The 27,420-nt window shown below is 43.4% G+C and overlaps 2 protein-coding genes across 9 annotated transcripts in view; one reads left to right on the top strand and one right to left on the bottom strand.

Annotated features, from left to right (window-relative positions):
- Window positions 1-11,256, top strand: part of cyfip1 (cytoplasmic FMR1 interacting protein 1) — a 275,966-nt gene extending 264,710 nt beyond the window's left edge. For both annotated transcript variants that reach the window (XM_072477252.1, XM_072477253.1), the window contains exons 28-31: window positions 4,780-4,874; window positions 8,034-8,272; window positions 9,934-10,081; window positions 10,469-11,256. In XM_072477252.1, the coding sequence (XP_072333353.1) occupies window positions 4,780-4,874; window positions 8,034-8,272; window positions 9,934-10,081; window positions 10,469-10,633 (647 nt within the window). In that variant the 3' untranslated portion in view covers window positions 10,634-11,256. The remainder of the gene's footprint in view (window positions 1-4,779; window positions 4,875-8,033; window positions 8,273-9,933; window positions 10,082-10,468) is intronic.
- Window positions 11,257-25,687: 14,431 nt separating this feature from the next.
- Window positions 25,688-27,420, bottom strand: part of nipa2 (NIPA magnesium transporter 2) — a 79,770-nt gene continuing 78,037 nt past the window's right edge. For all 7 annotated transcript variants that reach the window (XM_072477246.1, XM_072477249.1, XM_072477248.1 and 4 more), the window contains one exon: window positions 25,688-26,739. In XM_072477246.1, the coding sequence (XP_072333347.1) occupies window positions 26,096-26,739 (644 nt within the window). In that variant the 3' untranslated portion in view covers window positions 25,688-26,095. The remainder of the gene's footprint in view (window positions 26,740-27,420) is intronic.

Below are 27,420 nucleotides of genomic sequence, written 5' to 3'. Positions count from 1 at the left end.
TCTCCAGACTCAACATCCACCAATTCCTTCTCTTTGGTGAATACTGATGCAAAGTATTCATTTAGTACCTCGCCCATTTCCTCTGGCTCCACACATAGATTCCCTTGCCTATCCTTCAGTGGGCCAACCCTTTCCCTGGCTACCCTCTTGCTTTTTATGTACGTGTAAAAAGCCTTGGGATTTTCCTTAACCCTATTTGCCAATGACTTTTCATGACCCCTTCTAGCCCTCCTGACTCCTTGCTTAAGTTCCTTCCTACTTTCCTTATATGCCACACAGGCTTCGTCTGTTCCCAGCCTTTTAGCCCTGACAAATGCCTTCTTTTTCTTTTTGACGAGGCCTACAATATCACTCGTCATCCAAGGTTCCCGAAAATTGCCGTATTTATCTTTCTTCCTCACAGGAACATGCCTGTCCTGTATTCCTTTCAACTGACACTTGAAAGCCTCCCACATGTCAGATGTTGATTTGCCCTCAAACATCCGCCCCCAATCTATGTTCTTCAGTTCCCGCCTAATATTGTTATAATTAGCCTTCCCCCAATTTAGCACATTCATCCTCGGACCACTCTTATCCTTGTCCACCAGTACTTTAAAACTTACTGAATTGTGGTCACTGTTACCGAAATGCTCCCCGACTGAAACATCTACCACCTGGCCGGGCTCATTCCCCAATACCAGGTCCAGTACGCCCCTTCCCTAGTTGGACTGTTTACATATTGTTTTAAGAAGCCCTCCTGGATGCTCCTTACAAACTCCGCCCCGTCTAAGCCCCTGGCACTAAGTGAGTCCCAGTCAATATTGGGGAAGTTGAAGTCTCCCATCACCACAACCCTGTTGTTTTTACTCTTTTCCAAAATCTGTCTACCTATCTGCTCCTCTATCTCCCGCTGGCTGTTGGGAGGCCTGTAGTATACCCCCAACATTGTGACTGCACCCTTCTTATTCCTGATCTCTACCCATATAGCCTCACTGCCCTCTGAGGTGTCCTCTCGCAGTATAGCTGTGATATTCTCCCGAACAAGTAGCGCAACTCCGCCTCCCCTTTTACATCCCCCTCTATCCCGCCTGAAACATCTAAATCCTGGAACATTTCGCTGCCAATCCTGCCCTTCCCTCAACCAGGTCTCTGTAATGGCAACAACATCATAGTTCCAAGTAGTAATCCAAGCTCTAAGTTCATCTGCCTTACCCGTAATGCTCCTTGCATTAAAACATATGCACTTCAGGCCACCAGACCCGCTGTGTTCAGCAACTTCTCCCCGTCTGCTCTGCCTCAGAGCCACACTGTCCCTATTCCCTAGTTCTCCCTCAATGCTCTCACCTTCTGACCTATTGCTCCCGCGCCCACCCCCCTGCCATACTAGTTTAAACCCTCCCGTGTGACACTAGCAAACCTCGCGGCCAGGATATTTATGCCTCTCCGGTTTAGATGCAACCCATCCATCTTATACAGGTCACACCTGCCCCGGAAGAGCTCCCAGTGGTCCAGATAACGGAAACCCTCCCTCCTACACCAGCTGTTTAGCCACGTGTTTGTCTGCTCTATCTTCCTATTTCTAGCCTCACTGGCACGTGGCACAGGGAGTAATCCCGAGATCACAACCCTCGAGGTCCTGTCTTTTAACTTTCTGCCTAGCTCCCTGAACTCCTGCTGCAGGACCTCATGCCCCTTCCTGCCTATGTCGTTAGTACCAATATGTACAACGACCTCTGCCTGTTTGCCCTCCCCTTCAGGATTCCCTCTACCCGTTCGGAGACATCCTGGACCCTGGCACCAGGGAGGCAACATACCATCCTGGAGTCTCTTTCACGTCCACAGAAGCGCCTATCTGTGCCCCTGACTATCGAGTCCCCTATTACTATTACTCTTCTGCGCTTTGACCCTCCCTTCTGAACATCAGAGCCAGCCGTGGTGCCACTGCTCTGGCTGCTGCTGTTTTCCCCTGATAGGCTATCCCCCCCGACAGTATCCAAAGGGGTATATCTGTTCGAGAGGGGGACAACCACAGGGGATTCCTGCACTGACTGCCTGCCCTTTCTGGTGGTCACCCATTTCTCTGCCTGCACCTTGGGTGTGACCACATTTACATAACTGCGATCTATGACGCTTTCCGCCACCTGCATGCTCCTAAGTGCATCCAATTGCTGCTCCAACCGAACCATGCGGTCTGTGAGGAGCTGCAGTTGGGTGCACTTTCTGCAGATGAAGCCATCCGGGACGCTGGAAGCCTCCCGGACCTGCCACATCTCACAGTCAGAGCACAGCACCCCTCTAACTGACATTGCGTCAATTAATTAAAATTAAAATTTGTCTTTTTTTTTTTTTATAAATACTTTTTTTTTAAATTGCAAAGTTACTGTCAACTATCTGTTTCCTAGCACTAGAGTTCTAATAGAAATGCGATAGCTAACTATAATACTCTCCGATCTCTGGCTTAGATATCCTCTAAATTATAATTAAGTTATTATGTTTAATTAGTTCCCAAATACTCAAATTTTTTTTAAATTTAGGTTAGAATCCCAACCAGCCACTCAGGTCACAAAAAAAAGCAGGAATTCCTGCTTTTATCTCCTAAAAAAGCAGGAATAATGGGGATACATACGGGTAATCATTGCAGCCCCTTTTATTTGGAGGAAGTGAATTAAAGGAGAAATTGTTCAATGAGCGAACGCATTCACTCAGGTGGTGGTGGTCTGTGGAAACTGGTTAGTCCTCCATTCAAGGAAGAAGCAAAGAGCCCCCAGACCAACCTAGCGGCCGATGGAGATGCAGAAAGATTGGATGTCCATGATGAAGAGTAGACAGTTAGGGTCAGAAAATGTAAAGTGACAGAATGCATCAAAAAAGTGGTTGATGTAGGTGGAAAGGGGAGAGGAAATGGAGTCAAGGCAGGAAGAAATCAGTTCTATAGGGCTGGGTCAGGCTGAAATGATAGGTCTTCCATGGCAATCCTGGTTATGGATCTTGGAAAAGAGATGAAAGCGAGCTGTATAATGGTGGAAAACTATGGAGGGGAAGGTCACTGTGGCGATGTGATCACTGACCATGGCTTGGTGTTCGGTGATGGCGTCATGGTCCAGGGAGGAAGTGTTGGAGCGTTAGCATTTAGCCTGTGCAAGGCAGAGGCCAGTTCACCAGTTCCCTTTGTTCAGTCACTCAGCCAGCTTTGCATCCCTGCTGCCACCGTTCCTTCTGTTCCATGAGATCCAAGTTTGCTGAAGCCTATTACGTAACACTTTATCAAATGCATTTTGTAAGTCTATCTACACCACATTAAAGGCATTACCCTCATCAACCCTGTTATCAAAAAACTCTTGACAATTTGTCCTTAATAAATTCCCGCTTGCTTTCCGCCAACAACATTGGTTGAGCTACGGAAAATTAATAGTAGTTCTTGCAAGAATTTTGTGTGTGGAAGAGTTCTATAATCCTTCTGGATTTAAGTTCAGTTCTAGCTGAAATGAAATGCTGTGCATTTATACGAACATATGAATTAGGAGCTAAAGTAGGCCATTTGGTCCTTTCAGCTTGTTTCACCATTCAATAAAATCATGACCGATCGAATTATGGCTTTAACTCCACATTCAGCCTATCCCCAACAGATGTTAAGCTAATTGGCCTGAAGTGTTGAATTAGAGGAGTCACATTTGCTATTCACAAATCTGATGGGACCTTTTCAGAATCTCAGGGATTTTAGAAAATTGAAACCAATGCATCTACTATCCCAGTGGCCACGTCTTTTAATGTCCGAGGATGAAGTCCATCAGGCTCTAGGGTTTGTCAGCTTGGAGTTCTAATAATTTTCTCAATATCCGTCGCCTGAAAATTGTAATTGTTTTAAGTTCCTCCCATTCACCACCTGATTCGCAAATTATCTCTGGGATGTTATTTGTATGATCTGCAGTGACAACAGATGCAAAATGCCTGTTCAATTCATATGCCTTTTCCATAGTTTCATTCCAACACTCACTTTTGATAAATAACACATTTGTTTTCCTATGATGTCTCGATTGGACAGGATTGGAAAGTTCTTCCATGTGGTGGTTACTGTCCCTGGGTATCTATTCTCTTTTTGCCTGCTCTTCTGAATGATTACTGCCACTGGGTCCTCTCTTTGTCTGTTCTTCATATTCATGTTGAATAAATGTGTAGTGTGAAGTGTGATGTGTGCTGTGTGTGTGTGATATGTGCTGTGTGTGCGGGATATGTGCTGTGTGCGGGATATGTGCTGTGCGCGGGATAATGGCCGTGCGCGGGATAATGGCCGTGCGCGGGATAATGGCCGTGCGCGGGATAATGGCCGTGCGCGGGATATGGGCTGTGCGCGGGGATATGGGCTGTGCGCGGGGATATGGGCTGTGCGCGGGGATATGGGCTGTGCGCGGGGATATGGGCTGTGCGCGGGGATATGGGCTGTGCGCGGGGATATGGGCTGTGCGCGGGGATATGGGCTGTGCGCGGGGATATGGGCTGTGCGCGGGGATATGGGCTGTGCGCGGGGATATGGGCTGTGCGCGGGGATTTGGGCTGTGCACAATATGCTTGTTAAACAGATGCAGTAAAAATATCGACTTGGAGTAAGTCTAAATAATTCACTTGGCAGTGATCATCATATACTGTTTTGGCAGTGGTTTAATATGAGCCTAATAAGATTAGCTTTGAGCACAGAGCAGCTAATTGTAGGGAATAGTACATGAAATACAGTAGGTTTCACATGTTGAGCAATTTTTGATATTTATGTTTACATTAGTTACAAACATGTTTTTAATTCAATAGAGGGGGAGAGGCTGGACACAAAGATGAAGAGACTGGAATCGAAATATGCTGCACTTCATCTTGTTCCACTGATAGAGCGCCTTGGAACACCTCAGGTAACTTCTGTGGATGATAATACTTAACTGTTATCCACTCATGCTTCTATGGTGAGAAAAATCTTCAAAGTTTCCTTCAACCAGTGTGATACTCAGCAGGTTTATTGCTAACATACAGCTAAAACAGATATTCAAACTTTCATAACTGTTCAAATATGAGTTGCTTTGTCAGGTAACTACAAGCTATATCTGATTCCCAGACCATGTTGCATCCACTTCATGTGGAAGACATTGCTGTGCACTAAAAAGAATGTGCACCGCATCTACTTAATGCCTGGAGAGAGAACGCCCCTACATTTAAAAACACTGCCTCACCAGCAATCATTTTCTTTGCACATTTTTGTGTTGTCCTTAATGGCCTGGAATCTGTCCCTCAATTTAAATGGGGGCAAATCCCAGGGCTGGGGCAAATATTGTGCTTCAAGTAGAGGCACTTCCAGCCATGTAAATCAATACAGATATTTAGGTTTTTATCTGTTCTACTGGGCCAGCTGAGTGTGTGATGTTTTCTTTAAACCAAAATTGTTAATTTTTAAAAATTAAGGCCTTTGTCCGATATCATTTACCAATATATATACTTTTAAAAAGCACACCTGACACACATTTGTTGTCCATCATATTGAAAGTTATCTTCCAGTGCTCAAGGAACAAAGGTGTGTTAATTTGCAGAGGCGCAAACACTACTAACCTCTGTGTGACCTTGCAAATCACAGGTTAGCTTTGTGACCTGAAACTTCAGCATCAATTTAATTCTTTGTTCACTTAGCAGCAGCTTTGTTTCATCAGCTTAAATGAATATAACTTCACTTTTTCACAGCAGAATTGTGCGTGACACAGCCATTGTATAACAGCATGAAACTGATAGTGAGCAACACAGCAGGAATAATTAATAGTGGAAGCACTTTGCCAGTCCCCGCAGTTCTTTTCTTACAGATCTCGCACAGTGCCTAGTGAAAACCTGTGCGTCACATTTGAAATAAGAATTTTAAAAAGCAGATACTTGTTTGAAATGTACTGGAGAAACTCTCCAGCCACAAGTTTCTAGCCTTTAAATTGACTTGCACTCAGTGTGTACTTAACAAGATTTGGATTTAATAGTCTTAAAGTCTGACTCATACCTGTTCTTCAGCAAAATGATGTTTTTTTAAAATAAATCGTGGGTCTTTTGCTTTTACTGTGAACAGCACCTTGGGAGATTACCAAATTTTGAGTTGTGTCTGGCACACTGGAGGCATTGTACTTTACTAAACCCCAACAAATTGCAATTCAATCATGTTTTTCTGAAAATGAAATAAACCCAGTTATTATCTTGATTTTCCTGACCTATGGATAACCTAGAGTTGATGAAGAAATAGTTGGCGACTTTATAAAGACTTTTGTGACCATGGGATGTCCCAAAGCAATTTACAGCCAGTTAGCTACTTCTGAAATGCAGTAGTGATGGTTGTACCACAGGCAGTTTGTGCACAAATAGAAGAATATTAACAACTAATCTGTTCTTGTGGCGTTGGTTGAAGGATAAATATTGACTTGGACACTGGGGAGAATTCCCCTGTTTTTTGTTGAATAGTCACATGGGATCTTTCTTGTGGGGCAGGCGGGCTTTGGGTTTGTGTTGCATCTGAAAGACAGCACCTCTGGCATTGCCGCACTCAGTGCTGCATTGAAGTGTCATCGTACTGTTGGTGCTCAAGTTCCTACAGTGAAAGGCAGGAGGCCATGCTACCCACTGAACCACAGCTGGCAAAAAGAAGCTAACAATCCAGGGACACCTCTGACAATTAATCTCCAGTTGATTTTGGGATCAACTTGTATCACTTCCCAACACAAGGTACCTGACAAATAGCTCGAAGGTGATTGAGATCATTTGTGCTCCAGACTGTGTTGGGGTTCACCATGCTGATTGTACATGATCAGAAGGAATGTTTGGCACTTTAATCTCAAATGTAGGATTTTACTTGTTGCAGATGCCAACAGTTACTTTCAAATTGATTTCAGAATGTGGGTAGTTTGCAGACTTGAACGGACATGATGATTTTTGCTTCAATGAGTCAAGATTTAAAGAAATAATTTTAAGTGACTGGTTTAGCACAGTGAGCTAAACTGCTGGCTTGTAATGCAGAACAAGGCAGTAGCGCGGGTTCAATTCCCGTACTGGCCTCCCCAAACAGGCACCGGAATTTGGCGACTAGGGGCTTTTCACAGTAACTTCATTGAAACCTACTTGTGCCAATAAGTGATTATTATTATTTCACACAGCTTAACTTTGGTGACAGAATCTTGGATTGGATTTGTTTATTGTCACGTGTACCGAGGTACAGTGAAAAGTATTATTCTGCGCACAGCTCAGACAGATCATTCCGTGCATGAAAAGAAAATGCATAGGGCAAACATAAAATACACACTGTAAATACATAGACAGTGGCATCGGGTGAAGCATACAGGAGTGTAGTACTACTCAGTAGAGAAGATGTGTGAAGTGATCAAATCAGTCCATTAGAGGGTCGTTTAGGAGTCTGGTAACAGCGGGGAAGAAACTGTCTTTGAATCTGTTAGTGCATGTTTTCAGATTTTTGTATCTCCTGCCCGATGGAAGAAGTTGGAAGAGTGAATAAGCCAGGTGGGAGGGGTCTTTCATTATGCTGCCCGCTTTCCCCAGGCACAGCGGGAGGTGTAGACAGAGTCAGTGGGTGGGAGACGGGTTTGTGTGATGGACTGCATTACGTTTTTGGAATACTGCTGCTGTCTTTATTGAAACAGCATATCCTCTTACCTTGAAAGCAAAATACTACGGATGCTGGAGATCTGAAATAAAAACATCATGCTGGACAAACTCAGCAGGTCTGGCACAACCTGTGCAGAGAGAAACAGTCAAGGTTTAAAAAAATTATTTACTTATTAACAATTACCACCACTACTGGTGCACAATTAAATACTTATTTCGAGCAAGATCATGAAATGAAAATATGGCAGTGGATTTATAATCATTGTGCACCAGTATGGTGGTAATTGTGAATAAGTAAATTATTTTTTAAAATCTTGACTCATTGAAGCAAAAATAGGAAATTAAGCTGCTCGGTCTGAGAGGAGGAAAACTTAACATTTCAGGCTTGATAAGAATCACTCAACTTTTTAAAAAATTAATCTCCCTGTAACCAGCAAGTTGCTATTGCAAGAGAAGGGGATCTGCTGACAAAGGAGCGGCTCTGTTGTGGACTTTCCATGTTTGAGGTGATTCTAACACGAATCCGGCAATTCCTGGATGATCCCATATGGCGAGGACCTCTTCCGAGTAATGGAGTAATGCATGTGGATGAATGTGTGGAATTCCACAGACTCTGGAGCGCCATGCAGTTTGTTTACTGTATTCCAGTGGGAGCACATGAATTCACTGTAGAGTAAGTGTATTTCTATTTTTAAATTATCATTTCCCAATCATCATCATGCTGCAAATGCTGACAGAGAGAGTGAACAGACAGGAGACCTAGTCACACTTGATTAATGCTATGTCATTTTCTACGTATAATACTTAAGTGAAGGCCCCATGGTGTAGGATGACACTGAAGGTTGAAAGGAACATGCGAAAACAGGATAAATTTAGAAGGAGCAGATAAGTGGCACCCTACTTTGGTTTTATCCAAGACGTTATTGGAACAAAGATAAAAGTGGCCGAGGTTGACTGAGCTAATGATTGTGGGGCTTTATTCCCCTAGTGTTTTTGGGACACCCCTGGCTTCCCCATCCTTGCCCCTGAATTCAACTAGTAAAACTATTTTCTGTCCATTCATGTATTCTTTGCAAAATAAACCAATTAGTTGGTTTAAAAGTGTACCTCCTCCTCTTCACTCCAGCTGCTGTAACTGCAGAGGGTCGCACCTGATTATGAAAATGAAATATCGCCACAGTCCCAGAGGACCATAAGCTTCTCTCCCATTTGAGAGCTGAACCCACGCTGTTGGCGTTGCTCTGCCAACTGAGCTAACTGACCCCCCTACTGCACACAATGAGCACTCTGCTGTTTAATTAGATTTGGTGCACTCCAGATCGTAAGGAATGTAAACTCCACTTATGAGAGTAACAAACCTTGAAATAGTTTGAAAGTCTGCCACAGATTTGACTCATGAAATCAGTAACACTTCAGTCTCTTAAATAATATATTATGGAATCAATTAGTTTGGGTGTAATTGTTGCTGAGCATTGCATTTCAGAAGTGTTTTAATTCAAAACACGTTTTTATTAATATAAAGCACCAAGTAGATTGTGCTGAGTAAATAGAATCCAATATTTCCATCAAGCTGCCAAAAGCAAAGATTCCAAAATAAAATATATGAACAAGGGTGATTTTTCTCTCCACTCTTGAAAACATGAATTCCTTTACAGTTCTACGAGCACGAGTCATTCTCTATTAACTGCTCCCCATGTTTATCTGTGAGCATTAACCAGGTCTGCTAGCAGCGAGCCTGTGCCTGATCTAACCCAATTTTCCTATTCACCCATTCCATTTGGGATTCCTGGACAATGAGTAGAAACCTTAGCTGCTATTTCTTTTTTTAAATAAATTTAGAGTATCCAATTCATTTTTTCCAATTAAGGGGCAATTTAGCGTGTTCAATCCACCTACCCTGCACATCTTTCGGCTGTGGGGGCAAAACCCACGCAAACACGGGGAGAATGTGCAAACTCCACACGGACAGTGATCCAGAGCCGAGATCGAACCTGGGACCTTGGCACCGTGGGACTGCAGTGTTACCACTGTGCTGCCCTCTTAGCTGCTATTTCTCCCACCTAAGGTGCTCAGGCCAGTTGCCCCAGCTGGTATTGGCTATCTGAGCACAGACCACAGATAAACCTGGAACCTTCCTGGTCAAGTACACCTCAGCTCCTCATTGTTCAAACACGCTGACTCCACTGGGGTAGCTCCTTGTTGGGGTGATATGGGGGGGGGGCTGCAAATCTAATTGACTTTCATTTTCAAAATGGGAAGATTTGTTTTAACGTGTCGGGCTAATCTCAAACCCATGCTGCTGCTTGGCATTAACCTTGTCTTTAAATCACACAGACAGTGCTTTGGAGATGGACTGCACTGGGCTGGCTGTATGATTATTACATTGCTTGGACAGCAACGTCGATTTGATGTCCTTGACTTCTGTTATCATCTGCTCAAAGTTCAGAAGCACGATGGGAAAGACGATGTCCTCAAAAATGTGGTATGTAAACCCTGAAAGTGTTCACATGAACCTGGTCACCATTGTATCTGTATGATGTAATTATTTTAGTTGCTAGAGAGGTGGGAGTTGTTTCTTGGTAATTTTACTGGGAGATGTAATACATCCTAACAGTGAAATATTTCACAGCAGGAGATGGGTTAGAAAAACCATCAATCCTGCAACAAGAATTTCAAAGTAACCAGTTGAGAAGTAGTGTTAAATAGTAGTCACTGTAGGTTTGTTGGCCTAAGCTATTCCCCTTGCTGAAGACTGAGTAAACGTATGCAGAAAACTTCGGGAGATGGGATTATTTAAATACTAAATAATTTTCTTTAATCTTGTTAAATTAAACTAAATTATTGAGTATGTTTCCTTCCAAACTCACAGCCTTTGAAGAAAATGGTTGACAGAATTCGCAAATTCCAAATTCTCAATGATGAGATTTTCGCTATCTTGAACAAGTATCTGAAGTCGGGCGATGGTGAGAATGTACCTGTGGAACATGTCCGCTGTTTCCAGCCACCTATTCATCAGTCACTGGCGAGCTCATAAAAAGAAATTAAACACTCGGGACAATTCAAGCAATCCAGGGATATTTGTGATCCTAATAATCATAACTTTATTGTTCTGAGCGCCTGAATAACAAAATGGTTGATACTCTGCATTTTAATGATGGGGAAATGTTAGAGATTGAACATTTAAACTGCTGGGTGATTATTTTATTTTTAGGAGGTCAATGCACGGTTTGCTGTGGTTGAGGGTTTTTACTGATGTTTCAGCCACCAAACACTACCAGCAATAAATACCTGGAAGGGATTTAAAACAAAACTGGCTATTTTTAGAATAAATTTAGTTGCAAAGATTTAATGATAAATTTGATGTAATCAGAATGTGACTTCTTTGTAATGCCATTGTTATAAAAGATTAACAAATTTCTTCCAAATCTTATATATTTTACTACACCTTGCCTGCCTTCAGTTTACTGGTGCTGTACTAAAAGATGCCATTTTTTCTACTCTATTCCAATAATATTTTTGCTCCAATTTTTTTCTAGTGTAACTCATTTTTAGTAAGCTTTTCCACAATTTATAGTTGCAATAAACTTAAAAATGAACTCTGACTTTGTTTGAAGTGTTTGCCAGTTTATATGGAAGAAATAAATATTTCAGCATTAACTTTTATGCTTCTTCTTACTTTTAGACTTGAATCACAAGTAAAATTGTTTAGTTTCTCCAGTGGCTTCTGCCTGCTGTGACACTGAGCCATACAGGGATTTCCCAGGTCTCGGCAGATGGGGTGCTACAACTTAACTCAGTGCTGCTGGCTACCGAAAGGAGAAAGTCCAGCCCGGGTTCAGACTGCTGCTCACTGTGTGGTGACCATTTATTGGAAACTGCATGTGTGTGGAGGTCAGGGCAGAATTACTCTTGGGTGTGAATAGCCCTTATCAAATATAGTCCTTGGGCCCTCATTCCTAGCTTATATATGAAGAATAGGAATTGTGACCAGACTGCAAGACTAAGGGGTCCTGACGCCTGTTCAACCATGTGAGAGTAAATCAGTGCTATCAAAGGAGGGAAGTGATGCATTTATTGACTGGTAAAAATGTTGCCTCCCATATGGGTAGAAATGAACAAGCATTCTTTGCAAACATTTAGAAATATATACTGCTGGTATAGTATGGAAAGGATCACTTAATTTGTTGCAAGGTTAATTCAAATTTCTTCCAAGCCGTTGTGAAAATTAAGATGTGGCGAAGGAGTAAAAAACATTGAAAACAAACCTATTTATAATAATAATCTTTATTAGTGTCACAAGTAGGCTTACATTAACACTGCAATGAAGTTACTGTGAAAAGCCCCTAGTCGCCACACTCCTGTTCGGGTACACAGAGAGAAAATTCAGAATGTTCAATTCACCTAACAAGCACGTCTTTCAGGACTTGTGGGAGGAAACCGGAGGAAACCCACACAGACACGGGAAGAATGTGCAGTCTCCGAACAGACCGTGACCAAGCCAGAAATCGAACCTGAGTCCCTGGCACTGTAAAGCAACAGTGCTAACCACTGTGCTACCGCTTGTGGGGCAAGATATGGATCCAAGGTCTGAATGAACTCAACGTTTGAGCGTACATGGGCAAGAAAAACCTTGGGGTGATGCTCTGGCTACAATTGGTTTCACTTTTGCCTATCCAAACATAGGCAGTGAGCTGGACAACAGAAGGATGGCATGAACCACCATGTAAAAAGCTGGAAAATAAATCAGCAGGGTCATTTTTGATCAGAGAGATTGCAAAAAGACTGGAAACAGCTTTGGGAGGTGGAAACATGGACCTGATGAGGCAGTAGTTGACAAGTACATTGGGATCAAATATGGTTATTTTGAAGAGGTCAAGATTTAGTGAAGGACAATGAAATAAGGGGAGCCAAGATGGAGATTGAAATCATTGAAGATCAGGAATTAGTCTGCAGGAAAAAGACATCACAAGACAAGCTCAGCGAAAGGCAAATGAATGTTGCAAGTCAGATTAGAGTGCTGTGCATTTATTATCACCATAGAATTACGATATAGAACCATGAACTTGATCGATGTACATTATATATTCCTTCTAAAACTTTTGAGATATGGGAAGGGCTGTTAATCAGCACTACAGCATAATATGTATGTATATTTATTTATTTCAGAGCCAACATGAAGGCAAATTAGAAAGCCTTATTGCCTCACTCATAACATTTCAATCTATTTTTTCCACTAGCAATCTCTTATTTTGAATACTCTTAATTTTGTTTTCTTCCCAAAGCCTTACCTTAACGCACCAAGTTCTAGATATGAATCTGACCCGTTTCCACTTCCACCAGTCTAGAAGTCAGTTTGAGCATTAAAATTCCCTTTCTTCTAACAATGTGTCTCGCATCCCAGGAGCAGCCTTAGATGCAGTTTGAAATAATTTGTGCCTGCCTAACAGCACTGTGGGTGTATCTACACCAGATGGACTGCAGTGGTTCAAGAGGCAGCTCACCACCACCTTCTTGAGGGCAATTAGGGATGACCTTGGGTGGCACGGTGGTGCAGTGGTTAGACCCGGGTCACTTGTCCATGTGGAGTTTGCACATGCTCCCCGTGTCTGTGTGAGTCTCACACCCACAACCCAAAGATGTGGAGGCTAGGTGAATTGGCCACGCTAAATTGCCCCTTAATTCAAAAAAATAATAATTCTACTCTCAATTTTTTTTTAAATTAGGGATGACCAAAAAATGCTGGTCTTGCATATGATGCAGACATCCCATGCAAAACAATAAAGAACAAAGAAAAGTACAGCACAGGAACAGGCCCCTCGACCCTCCAAGCCTGTGCCGACCATGCTGCCCGTCTAAACTAAAATCTTCTACACTTCCGGGGTCCGTATCCCTCTATTCCCATCCTATTCATGTATTTGTCAAGATGCCCCTTAAATGTCATTATCGTCCCTGCTTCCACCACCTCCTCCGGCAGCGAGTTCCAGACACCCACTACCCTCTATGTAAAAAAACTTGCCTCGTACATCTCCTCTAAACCTTGCCCCTCACACCTTAAACCTATGCCCCCGAGTAATTGACCCCTCTACCCTGGGGAAAAAGTCTCCTGACTATCCACTCTGTCAATGCCCCTCATAATTTTGTAGACCTCTATGCCCCTCAACCTCCTTCGTTCCAGTGAGAACAAACCGAGTTTATTCAACCTCTCATCATAGCTAATGCCCTCCATACCAGGCAACATCCTGGTAAATATATGGAAAGTATTCCGCCTGGAGGTCGGTGACCAGTGGTGTCCCGCAAGGATCTGTTCTGGGACCTCTGCTCTTTGTGGTTTTTACAATTGACTTGGATGAGGAAGTGGAAGGGTGGGTTAGTAAGTTTGCCGATGACACGAAGGTTGGGGGAGTTGTAGATAGTGTTGGGTTGTTGCAGGTTACAACAGGACATTGACAGGATGCAGAGCTGGGCTGAGAAGTGGCAGGTGGAGTTCAACCTTGATAAATGTGAAGTGAATCATTTTGGAAGGTCGAATTTGAATGCTGAATACACGTTAAAGGCAGATTCTTGGAAGTGTGGAGGAACAGAGGGATATTGGGGTCCACGTACATAGATCCCTCAAAGTTGCCACCCAGGTTGATAGGGTTGTTAAGAAGGCGTATGGTGTGTTGGCTTTCATTAACAAGGGGATTGAGTTTCGCGAGCTTTTGCTGCAGCTTTATAAAACCCTAGTTAGACCACACTTGGAATATTGTGTCCAGTTCTGGTCGCCTCATTATAGGAAGGATGTGGATGCTTTGGTGAGGGTACAGAGGAGATTTACCAGGATGCTGCCTGGACTGGAGGGCATGTCTTGTGAAGAAAGGTTGAGGGTGCTAGGGCTCTTCTCATTGGAGCAAAGAAGGCAGAGAGGTGACTTGATAGAGGTGTACAAGGTGATGAGAGGCATGGATAGAGTGGATAGCCAGACACTTTTCCCCAAGGCGGAAATAGCTGTCATGAGGGGACATCATTTTAAGGTGATTGGAGGAAGGTATAGGGGAGATGTCAGAGGTAGATTCTTTACACAGAAAGTGGTGGGTGTGTGGAATGCACTGCCAGCAGAGGTGGTGGAGTCAGAGTCATTAGGGACATTTAAGCGACTCTTAGACAGGCACATGAACAGCAGCAAATTGAAGGGGTGTAGGTTAGGTTGATCTTAGATTAGGATAAATGGTCGGCACAATATCGTGGGCTGAAGGGCCTGTACTGTGCTGTACTGTTCTATGTTCTAAATCTCTTCTGCACCCTCTCTAAAGCCTCCACATCCTTCTGGTAGAGTGGCGACCAGAATTGAACACTATTCTCCAAGTGTGGCCTATCTAAGGTTCTATACAGCTGCAACATGACTTGCCAATTTTTATACTCAATGCCCCGGCCAATGAAGGCAAGCATGCCGTATGCCTTCTTGACTACCTTCTCCACCTATGTTGCCCCTTTCAGTGACCTGTGAACCTGTACACCGAGATCTTTCTGACTGTCAATACTCTTGAGGGTTCTACCATTCACTATATATTCCCTCCCTATATTAGACCTTCCAAAATGCATTACCTCACATTTGTCCGGATTAAACTCCATCTGCCATCTCTCCGCCCAAGTCTCCAAATGATCTAAACTCTGCTGTATCCTCTGACAGTCGTCATCGTTATCTGCAATTCCACCAACCTGTGTGTCATCCGCAAACGTACTAATCAGACCAGTTACATTTTCCTCCAAATCATTTATAAATACTATGAACAGCAAAGGTCCCAGCACTGATCCCTGCGGAACATCACTAGTCACAGCCCTCCAATCAGAAAAGCACCCTTCCATTGCTACTCTCTTCCTTCTATGACCTAGCCAGTTCTGTATCCATCTTGCCAGCTCATCTCTGATCCCGTGTGGACTTCACCTTTTGTACCAGTCTGCCATGAGGGACCTTGTCAAAGGCCTTACTGAAGTCCATATAGACGACATCCACTGCCCTACCTGCATCAATCACCTTTGTGACATCCTCGAAAAACTCTTATCAAGTTAGTGAGACATGACTTCCCCTTCACAAAACCGTGCTGCCTCTCGCTAATACATCCACTTGCTTCCAAATGGGAGTAGATTCTGTCTCGAAGAATTCTCTCCAGTAATTTCCCTACCACTGACGTAGGGCCTGTAGTTCCCTGGATTGTCCTTGCTACCCTTCTTAAACAAAGGAACAACATTGGCTATTCTCCAGTCCTCCGGGACATCACCTGAATACAGTGAAGATCCAAAGATTTCTGTCAAGGCATCAGCAATTTCCTCTCTAGCCTTCAGGATTCTGGGGTAGATCCTATCAGGCCCTGGGGACTTATCCACCTTAATATTTTTTCAAGACGCCCAACACTTTTTGGATCTCAATGTGACCCAGGCTATCTACACGCCCTTCTCCAGACTCAACATTCACAAATTCCTTCTCTTTGGTGAATACTGATGTAAAGTATTCATTTAGTACCTCGCCCATTTCCTCTGGCTCCACACAGAGATTCCCTACCCTGTCCTTCAGTGGGCCAACCCTTTCCCTGGCTACCCTCTTGCTTTTTATGTACGTGTAAAAAGCCTTGGGATTTTTCTTAACCCTATTTGCCAATGACTTTTCTTATATTCCACACGGGCTTTCTCTGTTCCCAGCCTTCTAGCCCTGACAAATGCCTCCTTTTTCTTTTTGATAAGGCCTACAATATCTCTAGTTATCCAAGATTCCCGAAATTTGCCCGATTTATCCTTCTTCCTCACAGGAACATGCCGGTCCTGAATTCCTTTCAACTGACATTTGAACGCCTCCCACATGTCAGATGTTGATTTACCCTCAAACATCCACCCCAACTTAGGTTCTTCAGTTCCCGCCTAATATTGTTATAATTGGCTGTTTAGCACAGGGCTAAATCGCTGGCTTTGAAAGCAGAGCAAGGCGGGCTAGCAGCACGGTTCAATTCCCGTAACACCCTCCCGAACAGGCGCCGGAATGTGGCGACTAGGGGCTTTTCACAGTAACTTCATTTTTTTGAAGCCTACTTGTGACAAGCGATTTTCAATTAGCCGTCCCCCAATTTCGCATATTCACCTGAGGACCACTCTTGTCCTTGTCCACCGGCACTTTAAAACTTACTGAATTGTGGTCACTGTTCCAGAAATGCTCCCTACTGAAACATCTACCACCTGGCCAGGCTCATTCCCCAATACCAGATCCAGTACAGCCTCGTCCCTAGTTGGACTATCTACATATTGTTTTAAGAAGCCTTCCTGAATGCTCCTTACAAACTCTGCCCATCCAAGCCCCTAGCACTAAATGAGTCCCAGTCAATATTGGGGAAGTTAAAGTTTCCCATCACAAGAACCCTGTTGATTTTACTCCTTTACAAAATCTGTCTACCTGTCTGTTCCTCTATCTCCCACTGGCTGGTGGGAGGCCTGCAGTAAACCCCTAACATTTTGTGACTCACCCTTCTTATTCCTGATCTCTACCCATATAGCCTTGCTGCCCTCTGAGGTATCTTCCCGCAGTACAGCTGTGATATTCTCCCTAACCAGTAGTGCAACTCCTCCACCCCTTTTACATCCCCCTCTATCCCGCCTGAAACATCTAAATCCTGGAATGCTTAGCTGCCAATCCTGTCCTTCCCTCAACTAGGTCTCTGTAATGGCAACATCATCATAGTTCCAAGAAATTCCATGAAATCATATTAAAAAAATAGAGATGGGTTAAAATGACCAGAACTCATTTTGGATCCTTGCAGTCAGCAGAGACTTCTCACCAAACTCTGGCTTCGAATCAGATCCCCATCCTAAATTGAACGCTATATTCTGACTTGTTGATCTAAGTTTTACATTTTTTGTGGGTCATGGACAAAATTTTAATATTTACATTTATCTAATGTTGCCGATACTAACATCATAGTGCTCTAATTTAGGGGTGGTTGATCAACCAGCTTAAAAATAGTCCTCTTCAAACTTCCGTGGGGTAGCATAGTTGAATTGAGTGATGGATCACCGTTGCCTGCGGGATGCACGAGAGTAGGGCACCAATGGCATAAGTGGGCTGCTCAGCCCACGTGACCATGAAAATATTGTTCCGTTATCATGAGTGATTTATGCTTTAACTCCATTTACCCGTTTGTTTTTCAATGTTCCTGATACTTAGCAAACAAAATTCTATCAATCTGAGTTTTTAAAAATTCATTTACGGGATACGAGTGTTTCTGCTGCGGCCAGTATTTATAGCCCAAACCTAATTGGCCTTGAACTGCTGCAGTCCATGTGGTGTAGTAGGTACACCCGCATTGCTCTTAGGGAGTGAGTTCCAGCACTTTTTGACCCAGCAACAGTGAAGGGATGGTGATATTTCCAAGTCAGGATGGTGAGTGACTTGGGAGGGAACCTCAATAACCCCACAATCACTTTCAGGAGATGGAGTTCCAAATATCAACTGACTCTTCAGTGAAAAGGCATTTCCTGATGTCAATCACAAGCCTCATTCTAAATTTTAAGATTATGTTCTGGATTCTGCCAACAAAGGAAATAGTAAATAGTTTCTCTATCTACTCCCTTTATCATTTCTAATACCCTGATTAGATCTCTTGATCATATAAACTCAAGGAAATGCAAGTTCAGTTACTGGAACAGTTCTCAATTTAACCCTTAAAACCCTGAAACCATGTGGATGAATTTAAGCTGTACTCTACCTATAACAAGACATCTTTCCTGAGGTTTGACACCCAAACTGACTGCAGGATTCCAAATGGAATCTGACTGCATTACTTTATCATCTTTTAAGTCCAGTTCTGTTTATGTAATAATCAATAATCATGAGCTCTTATAATTACTTGCTTCATTAAGTTTTTGTGATTAGCGTATGTGGGTATCTAAATCTTTTACTCCCCCAACAACATCCAGTCACATCATAGCAAAACATTCAAAATTGTCATTTTGAAATTGATTCCTTCACCCTTCCCCAAATTGCAGTTCATCTGTCATAGACCTCCCTACTCACTTCGTCACTGGCCCTTTGAGACCTGTTCCTGTTGTGCCTCGTAATTTTAAAAAAATGTTTTTATTGGGTTTTCATAGTACAAATACACACAAAACGATGAGACTTTTGTAAGAGGGGGCACCTTGTGTTATTTACATTTCGGTCAGTTTTTGGTATCTACATGAGTTTAGACCGTTTCTTCTTTTTGTTTTTTTCTTTCCTCCTTGCTGCGTTTGTTGTGGCCCCGTGTTTCCTTTCCCGCTTGTGTCCCCCTCTTTTTTTGACTCCTGGTTCTCCCCAGTTGTTGTTTCTTTTCCCCCCCCTTCCCCTTCCTGCTGCCACCTCTCCTGCTGGGTTCGGTTTCACTTTCTTGTTATCCCGGGCCCTCCCCCTCTTTCCTTTTGTGTCTTGGCTACTTTCTCTTTGTCCCTGGCCACTTAGTTGCTGGCCACAAACAGATCCATGTTTTGTGGAAGCCAACTTCTGACCAACGGGTGGCAAAATTGATTTTCTCCATTTGGCGAAATTCCAATAGGTTGGACAGCCAGTCTGCAGTTTTAGGTGGTGCTGCTGACCGCCAGCCAAGCAGGATTCTATGGCGGATGATCAGGGAGGCAAAGGCAAGGGCGTTCGCCCTCCTCCCCATGAACAGATCTGGCTGGTCTGTGGACTCTTTGTACCATTTTTAGTTGTGTTAGGTTGAGTCTTGCGCATGTGGAAGCGGAGTTGACCCTGTGTAATGCTTCGCTCCAGAGTCCCCACCCTATTTAGAACCCCAGGTCTTCCTCTCACTTCCTCGTCGCGTCCGGTTTGGCGTGGTCAGCCCTCTCTATCAGTTGTCCGTACATGTCACTGCAGTTCCCTCTGCCTAAAATGTCTGTGTCCAGTAATTCTGCTAATAGTGACTGTCACGGCGGTCGTGGGTATGTCCTTGTTTCCTTCCGTAGGAGGTTTTTAAGCTGCAGGTACCTGTATTCGTTGACCCCTGCTAGTTGAAATCCCTCCATAGGTTTGTCCATTGTGACCCTACTGTTGGTGTACGGGTCTCCAGTTGTTAATGTCCCCCCCCGTCCTGTCTCCACCTTCTAATGTCTCCCCCCCCCCCCCCCCCCCCGTCCTGTCTCCACCTTTTAAAGGAGGCATCTGAGAGTGCCGGCAAGTTGCAGATGGGAGCCTTATCGGACGTTTTGCTTAGGCTGAATTGTTGTCATAACTGGTTCCAGGACTGGAGTGTTGTTACCACCCAGTACTTCTGTTTGAGTACTTCTTGGGTGGGGATGGGAGTGCCACCGTGGCGAAAGCCTGGAGGGAGGTCCCTTGCAGGAGTCCTCGCGTGCCCGCATTCGGCTTTTGGCAACTTTATCCATCCCATTATTCTTTCTGCTGTCGTGTGTCCCATCTCTGCTGGTCAAGTTTAATTTGTGGACCCCGGTCCAGTCATGAGCGATTTTGATCCCCACTGTAGCGGAATTTGTGCCAGGCCTGTTTAAACAGCAGGCCCACCCGCTGTGTCCGTCCCCCTTGCGGGTTCACCGGGAAGATCTCAATTTTGCTCATGTTGAGTTTGTCGCCTGAGAAGCCACCACTCTTTCAGGAATGCGATGATTCCTTCCATACTGCTTTGTGGGTTTGAGATGTAGCTGAGCAAATCATCCGCATAGAGCTAGACTATGCTCGCTGCTTCCTCTTTGGATCCCTTTCCAGTTCTTTGCTGTTCTGAGCATGATCGCTAGCGCCAACAGCAACGGGGATAATGGGCATCTCTGCCTCATGCCGCTGTGCAGTTGTAAGTACTGGGAGCTGGTGATATTTGTCCATACGCTCACCATGGGGGTGTTACATAGGAGTTTCACCCAGGTGGCAAATCCTGTTCCAGTATCTCTGAGGTCCGTTTTGTCGAAGGGCCTTTTCTGCGTCTAGGGAGACTATCACCTCCAGTCTTCTCTCCCCAGATGAGGTCATGATCATATTCAGCAGGCGTCTGATGTTCAATGTTAGCTGTCTACTTTTGACAAAGCCCGTTTGGTCTTTTGTGATCACCGCTGGTACATAGTTCTCTAGCCTCTTGGCTAGGATTTTGGCATCTACATTTAGTAGTGAAATGGATCTGTAGGAACCGCATTCTGTTGTGACTTTGTCTTTTTTAGATATGAGTGAGATTGAGGCTTGTGCCAGCATGTCCCTCGTCAGCGAGTCTGTTAACATCATGGTCTTTATAAATTCTGTGTCATCCCAGTTGAGAGCATACACATTGAGGACTATCGGTGCCCTGTCTAGGGCAACACTGACCATGACGTACCACCCCACCCCCCCCGTAACCGTCCTTGTCACGTAAACATCGTCCACTAGTGTGGCTACTCCTCTGGCCTGCGTCCCGTAGCAGGAATGGTAGGTCTGGTCTGTCCCACCCCACGTGCTTTGTAATTTAATGTCATCTTCAAACCTGGATGAAAATTCTCTGTGCTTTCATCCAGATCAATAACTATATGGTGAAACCTGTTAACTACCTCCCTGCTAATTACTGTCCGATGTCACAGTTACATCCAATTCTGCGTGTTCATTTTTGTTAATCTCTGTGCAGGACTTTTATGACATACCTTATGGATGTTCATCACAACACTATCTGTTGACAGCTCTATCCACCCAAAAATATCTAACTAGATTTGTTGCCCATGACTCATCCTTCACAATGCCTTGATGTGCACTGATCAACTAGTACCTGTTTCTCATTGACTGCATCACCTTAATTTTAAGAGATTATCTCAAAATATCTAAAGTGTTAAAGCTTCCAAGTTGGACTGTGGCACAAGCATTAAGACTGAAAAATAGCATTTGGGTTTGATTAGCTCTACCTTAAATCTCCTTTCGTAGTATTACACTCTGCACTTCTCTTGTAACCAAATTATACTTCAGGGCACATAGATTCAATTGGGGGGCAGAAATGAGCAACACTTCATTCAAAACATAACTGGAGTGTTTGTATATAGTTCAGACACTGCCTTTGGCTGGTGTTCCACACCACAATTATTGGAATTTATTTTTGATTACCACAATGTCTCATATCAAGTCATACAGTATAGAAGAGGCCCTTCTGCCCACCGAGTCTGCATGAACAAATCTACACTACATTTTCTAGAAAATTATTTTTATTCACACAGGGCCCTGTCCTTTGTAGACAGGAGGAGCATGTCCACACATTGCACCTTTTTCAATTGAACAAAAGCTTGGGGCAACTGTTCTCTGGTGTGTTCTCCACAGCAATTCCTCTACCAATCAGCGCCCATTTGCCAATTAACCAGGCAGCAGGGAGGATGGCACGGTTGCACAGTGGTTAGCACAGTTGCTTCACAGCTCCAGGGTCCCAGGTTCAATTCCGGGCTTGGGTCACTGTCTGCGAAGTCTGCACGTTCTCCCTGTGTCTGCGTGGGTTTCCTCCAGGTGCTCCGGTTTTCTCCCACATTCCAAAGATGTGCAGTTTAGGTATATTGGCCATGCTAAATTCCACTTATTGTCCAAGGAGGTTGGGTGGGGTACTGGGTTACGGGGATAGGATGGACGGGGTGCTCTTTCCAAGGGCCGATGCAGACTCGATGGGCCGAATGGCCTCCACTCCCTCAATAGCACTGTGGGTGTACCACATGGACTGCAGCAGTTCAAGGAGGCAGATCACCCCCACCTCAAGGGCAATTAGAGATGGGCAACAAATACTGGCCTCCCCCCACCAAGCCCACATCCTGTAAAAATGATTTTTTTTTTTAACTCCTTACTAACTGTCCTAATGAATGCAAGACAAAAAGCTTCAACAGCATGTCTCTTTTTGCAGCAATTACAATGTATTGTTGCTAAAGTCAGCAGAAATATGCAAAAATAGAAAGACAAGTGTAGGAAAATGTAGGTTCCTTACAGTCTGAAAGGGAAGAATTTAAAATTGAGAACAAGGAAATGGCAGAGCAATTAAACAACTACTTTAGTTAGTCTTTAGGGAGGGTGGTGCAATGGTTAACACTGCTGCCTCACAGCACTGAGGACCCAGGTTCAATCCTGGTCCTGGGGCACTGTCCCTGTGGAGATTGCACATTCTCTTTGTCAACGTGGGTCTCACCCCCCCCAACCCTCAAATGTGCAATGTAGGTGGATTGACCACACTAATATTCTCCCTTAATTAGAAAAAAAGATTGGCCATTTTTTTTTAATATAAAAGTTCTGTCTTCAGGGAAGACACAGAACATCCCAGAAATGCTAAGGAGCAAGGGTCTATTGAGAAGGAGGAATTTAAGTAAATATTTTTTTATTTTTTTTAAAGTGGAGAAATTATTGGGGCTGAGAGCCAATAAATCCCCAGGGCACTAAAGGACATGGCCATGTTGTGTTGATTGTAGTCTTCCAAAATTCTGTAGATTCTGGAACAGATTGGAGTGCGGCAAATGCAATCCTGCTATTTAAAAGAGGGAGAGAGAAAACGGAATTACAGACCAGTTAGCCGAACATCAGTGGTAGGGAAATAAAGGATGTCATAACAAGACACACAGAAAATATCAACGGGATTAGACAAAGATAACATGGATTTATGCGAGGGAAATCATGTTTGACAAACCTATTGGAGTTTTTTGATGATGTAACGAGTAAAATAGATACAGGTGAACAAGTAGATCATATTTGGATTTTCAGACAGCTTTTGATGAAGTCCCATATAAGAGGTTAGTGTACAAAATTAAAGCACATGAGATTGGGGGTAATATATTGGCATAGATTGTGAATTGGTTAGGAGGAAGGAAATAGAGTAGAATAGGTATTTTTCAAAATGGCAGGCGGTGACTCGTGAGGTCCTGCAGGGATGAATGCCTGGGCCCCAGCTATTTACAATAAATATCAATGATTTGGATGAGGGAACCAAATTCAATAATGCCAAGTTTGCTGATGACACTAAACTAGATATGAATGAGAGTGGTGAAGAGAATGTAAAGAGGCGATTTAGAGTGGGAAAACACATGACAGATGCAGTAGTGTGGATTAATGTGATGTTATCCACTGCAGCAGGAAAAACAGAATGGCAGATAGTTGGTAATCGATTGGGTAATGTTAAAAGGGTCCTTGTACACCAGTCATTGAAAGGAAGCATGCAGGTGCAGCAAGCAGTTAAGGAGGCAAATGGTATGTTGGCCTGGTATGTAGGACAGCACAGTGGTTAGCACTGCTGCTTCGCAGCACCAGGGACCTGGGTTCAATTCCAGCCTTGACTGTGGAGTTTGCACATTCTCCCCATGTCTGCTTGGTTTCCTCCCGCAATCCAGGTTAGGTGGATTGGCCATGATCAATGCGCAATGTTGCAGGAATAGGGTGGTGGAGTGGGCTTTGGTAAAGTGCCCTTTCAGAGGGTAGGTGCAGACTTGATGGGCCAAATGGCCTCCTGCATTGCAGGAATTCTATGGCTTATTCCTGCTCCTATTTTCTCTGTTTGTAAGATATTTTGAAATCTCTAAAATTGAGATTTACTAAGATTAATACCAAAGATGTCAGGAGCCTGGGAAATCAGTCTCTATTCATTAGAACAGAAATGACGAACAGCAATTCAGATTGGTTTTCAAAAGTGAAGGATGGGGGGGCGGTGGGGAAAAAACAGGACTATTTCTACTGAATAACAAAGTTAATTAAATACTGTAGCTGCCAGCAATCGAGAACAAACTATTTCAACTGAATCATAAGTATAGGAGAACGTCAAAAGAACAGAGGAAACATTTGAGAAATGTTCTTATGTAAAAGATCATTAGGGCATGGAAAGCCACACTTAGGGATTCTTTTTCCAGAACCCTTAACAGCTTTTGAAAGGGAAAGGCTGGGGAATTGAAACAAAGTGAATAGCTGTTATGTTCCGAATGGCCTCCTTTCAGGATGAAAGATTCTCGAATTTGTTTTGTACAAAATATCGACAGATTAAACTATAATATAGCATATTAGAGCTTGAACCCATTATAACCTATGTCCTTCTATACACATATTCCAGCCGGAGTCACTGAATCTGCTGTCCATTTACTTCCTCTCTGGGTTATGTGGAGATCAATTCAGTCACTGCCAAAGCTGGTCTGACATCAACAAACTCAAATCAGACAAGTGTTCCTTCTACCAATTAGGTCAGTGAATTCTAGGATGGATATGTTGTTACTCCTATGTTTTGAAATTGATAAGACACTTAATTGTATTGGATAGAAGGGGACAGTGTCAGGTAGGCACCGTCTTAAACTGTAATTGAAACGGCCAAAATGAGATGACATATTGTGCCCGTCTTTCCAAATTTATTCTTTCCTTTGTTAATCCCTGCAGCATAGCTACATAACTAAGTTAAAGTTGTTAGACTGCTTTTAGTTTTTTATCTACGGCTTGGAGACAAAACCGCAGCAACTGTTCTTGTCTGTATTTTCAATAAGCATACGAACAAGGAGCAGGAGTAGGCCACTCGGCCCCTCGAGCCTGCTCTGCCATTCAATAAGATCATGGCGGATCTGATTGTAACCTCAACTCCACATAACCCCATATAACCTATCACCCCTTTTGCTTACCAAGAATCTATCCACTTCTGCCTAAAAAAGATTCAAAGACTCTTAAACTGTTCCTGAAAAGGTGGTGGAGGCAAAGACTCACGATCCTGAGTGGACACATTTCCCCTCATCTCAGTTTTAAATGGGCAACCCCTTAGTTTTAAAACAGTGAGCCCTAGTTCTAGATTCTCCCATGAGAAGAAACATACTCTCCAACATCCACCCTCAGGATCTTGGATGCTCCAATCAAGACGCTCCTTACTCTTCTAAACTCCCACAAGCTGAGCTTGTCTAACCTTTCCTCATAGGACAACTCACCCATTCCAGGTATTAGAGTCTGGTAAATTTGGGGAACGCTACCCCAATATTGAAGCTTCTTTCCATTTATCTTGCTAATATATTGTAAATATACAATTCCCGTAACAGCCTCCCCGAACAGGCGCCGGAATGTGGCGACTAGGGGCTTTTCACAGTAACTTCATTTGAAGCCTACTTGTGACAATAAGCGATTTTCATTTTTCATTTCATATACTAAGAAAAGATGAATCCAAAACAATTTTATTTCAAACATTTAAATTAAAACCCTCAGTGCATAAAGTACAGTTTTGTTTTCAAAAAATATTTAAAATGAGTCAGCATGTGTATTATTACATGGTGATTTTTGCCCATTGTCACTTATACCATGTAAACCACGTTGCATCATTCAAACGATGTTAAAAAAATGAGCCATGAAAAATAAGGCAAATAAAAATGCAATTTAATAACCCTTGGTCTATCCCAATCACACTGATGGAAAAGTGGTTGGCCCTAGAGACTCTCCTTTACAATAAATGAAGTCACCCACACAGATTACCTTTTACAAGCAGCTCAATTCTGGTAACTATGATGGTAGAGTTACTATAGACAAGGCAGTGCTTTTCCTTTATCCGTTAACATTGTTATCCGAATCTCACATGGTGATCATGTTTCCATTTCTTCTGGAGGAGACCATCTCAGAGGAGTGCATGTCTGAACTCTCAGTGCAGCTTTCATTTTCCACATTGTGGTCTAACCGCTCATAATGTACACCCCCGTTGGAAGCAAATCCCTTCTCCTCCTTCCTCATGAACACGGGCAATGTGGCCAGCGTTAAATTGATATCTTTAAAGGCATGCAACAAAAAGATGCCCACTATGATGGTGAAGAAGCCACTCAATGTGCCAATGATGTCGTCATTGTCCATATGATACCATTCTTTAAAAAGAATAGCAGAACATGTCAAAACAGATGTCGTGAAGAACACATAATAAATGGGAGTCACCAAGGATGTGTTGAAAATATCCAGTGCCTTGTTTAAGTAGTTAATTTGAGTGCTGACACATGCTATAAGGCTCAGCAGAAGGATCCATGACAGAGAATAGGTAAGTACAGGCTTCCCGCCAAACAGTTCCTTAACAGCAATACCAAGGCCTTTCACACAGGAGACAGAGAGGGCACCGATGACAGAACAGATGGTTATGTAAACCAGAATATTCGTCTGCCCATGACGGGGTCCGACAACAAAAATAAGAATCAGAGAAACAATGATGACAAAAGTTGCGAACACCACAAAACCTGAAAGAGAAAAAAAAAAAAAACTGTTGAGAGAATTCAATATTTGTTTTTTTCTTCTCTTTATAACATAAGCTATAGTAGATTTCCTCAGCTTTGAGAGGAGGTGGGAAGGCAGCCTGGCTCTTTATTCTCTCTCTTTTCTCCCAGACCGCAGAGGAAAACAGAACCAAGAATTCGGACTGATTTATCACGGAGTCCTGGGGTGCTGCAGCCAATTATCGAAGCTCAATTTCTACTACAGCAGAGATTATCTCATCACATGTTGGGGAATAGTATCTTTTTTTCCCAATTAAGGGGCAATTTAGCCTGGCCAATCCACCTAGCCTGCACATCTTTTGGGTTGTGGGGGCGAAACCTACGCAAACATGGGGAGAATGTGCAAACTCCACGCAGACAGTGACCCAGAGCCGGGATCGAACCGGAGACCTCGCCGCCGTGAGGCAGCAGGGCTACCCCACTGCGCCATCGTACTGCCCTGGGAATAGCATCTTTTGGTCCACACAGTTTAATTACACCAAACATTGCCTTTCCCCAATATGGCAATTGACATAGCAACACTCCTTAATTAGGAATAGAGAAAAGGTAAATGATAGAACTGAAGGGCAAATTGAATGCAGAAGCTGATTGCCTTGATTCAGTGCCTCAGTCTGATACCATGCCGAGATCCGCGATAAGGCAAAA

This window comes from Scyliorhinus torazame, chromosome 15 (assembly GCF_047496885.1).
Source record: "Scyliorhinus torazame isolate Kashiwa2021f chromosome 15, sScyTor2.1, whole genome shotgun sequence".
Lineage (NCBI taxonomy): Eukaryota > Metazoa > Chordata > Chondrichthyes > Carcharhiniformes > Scyliorhinidae > Scyliorhinus > Scyliorhinus torazame.
This window is presented reverse-complemented; position numbering and strand designations above follow the sequence as displayed.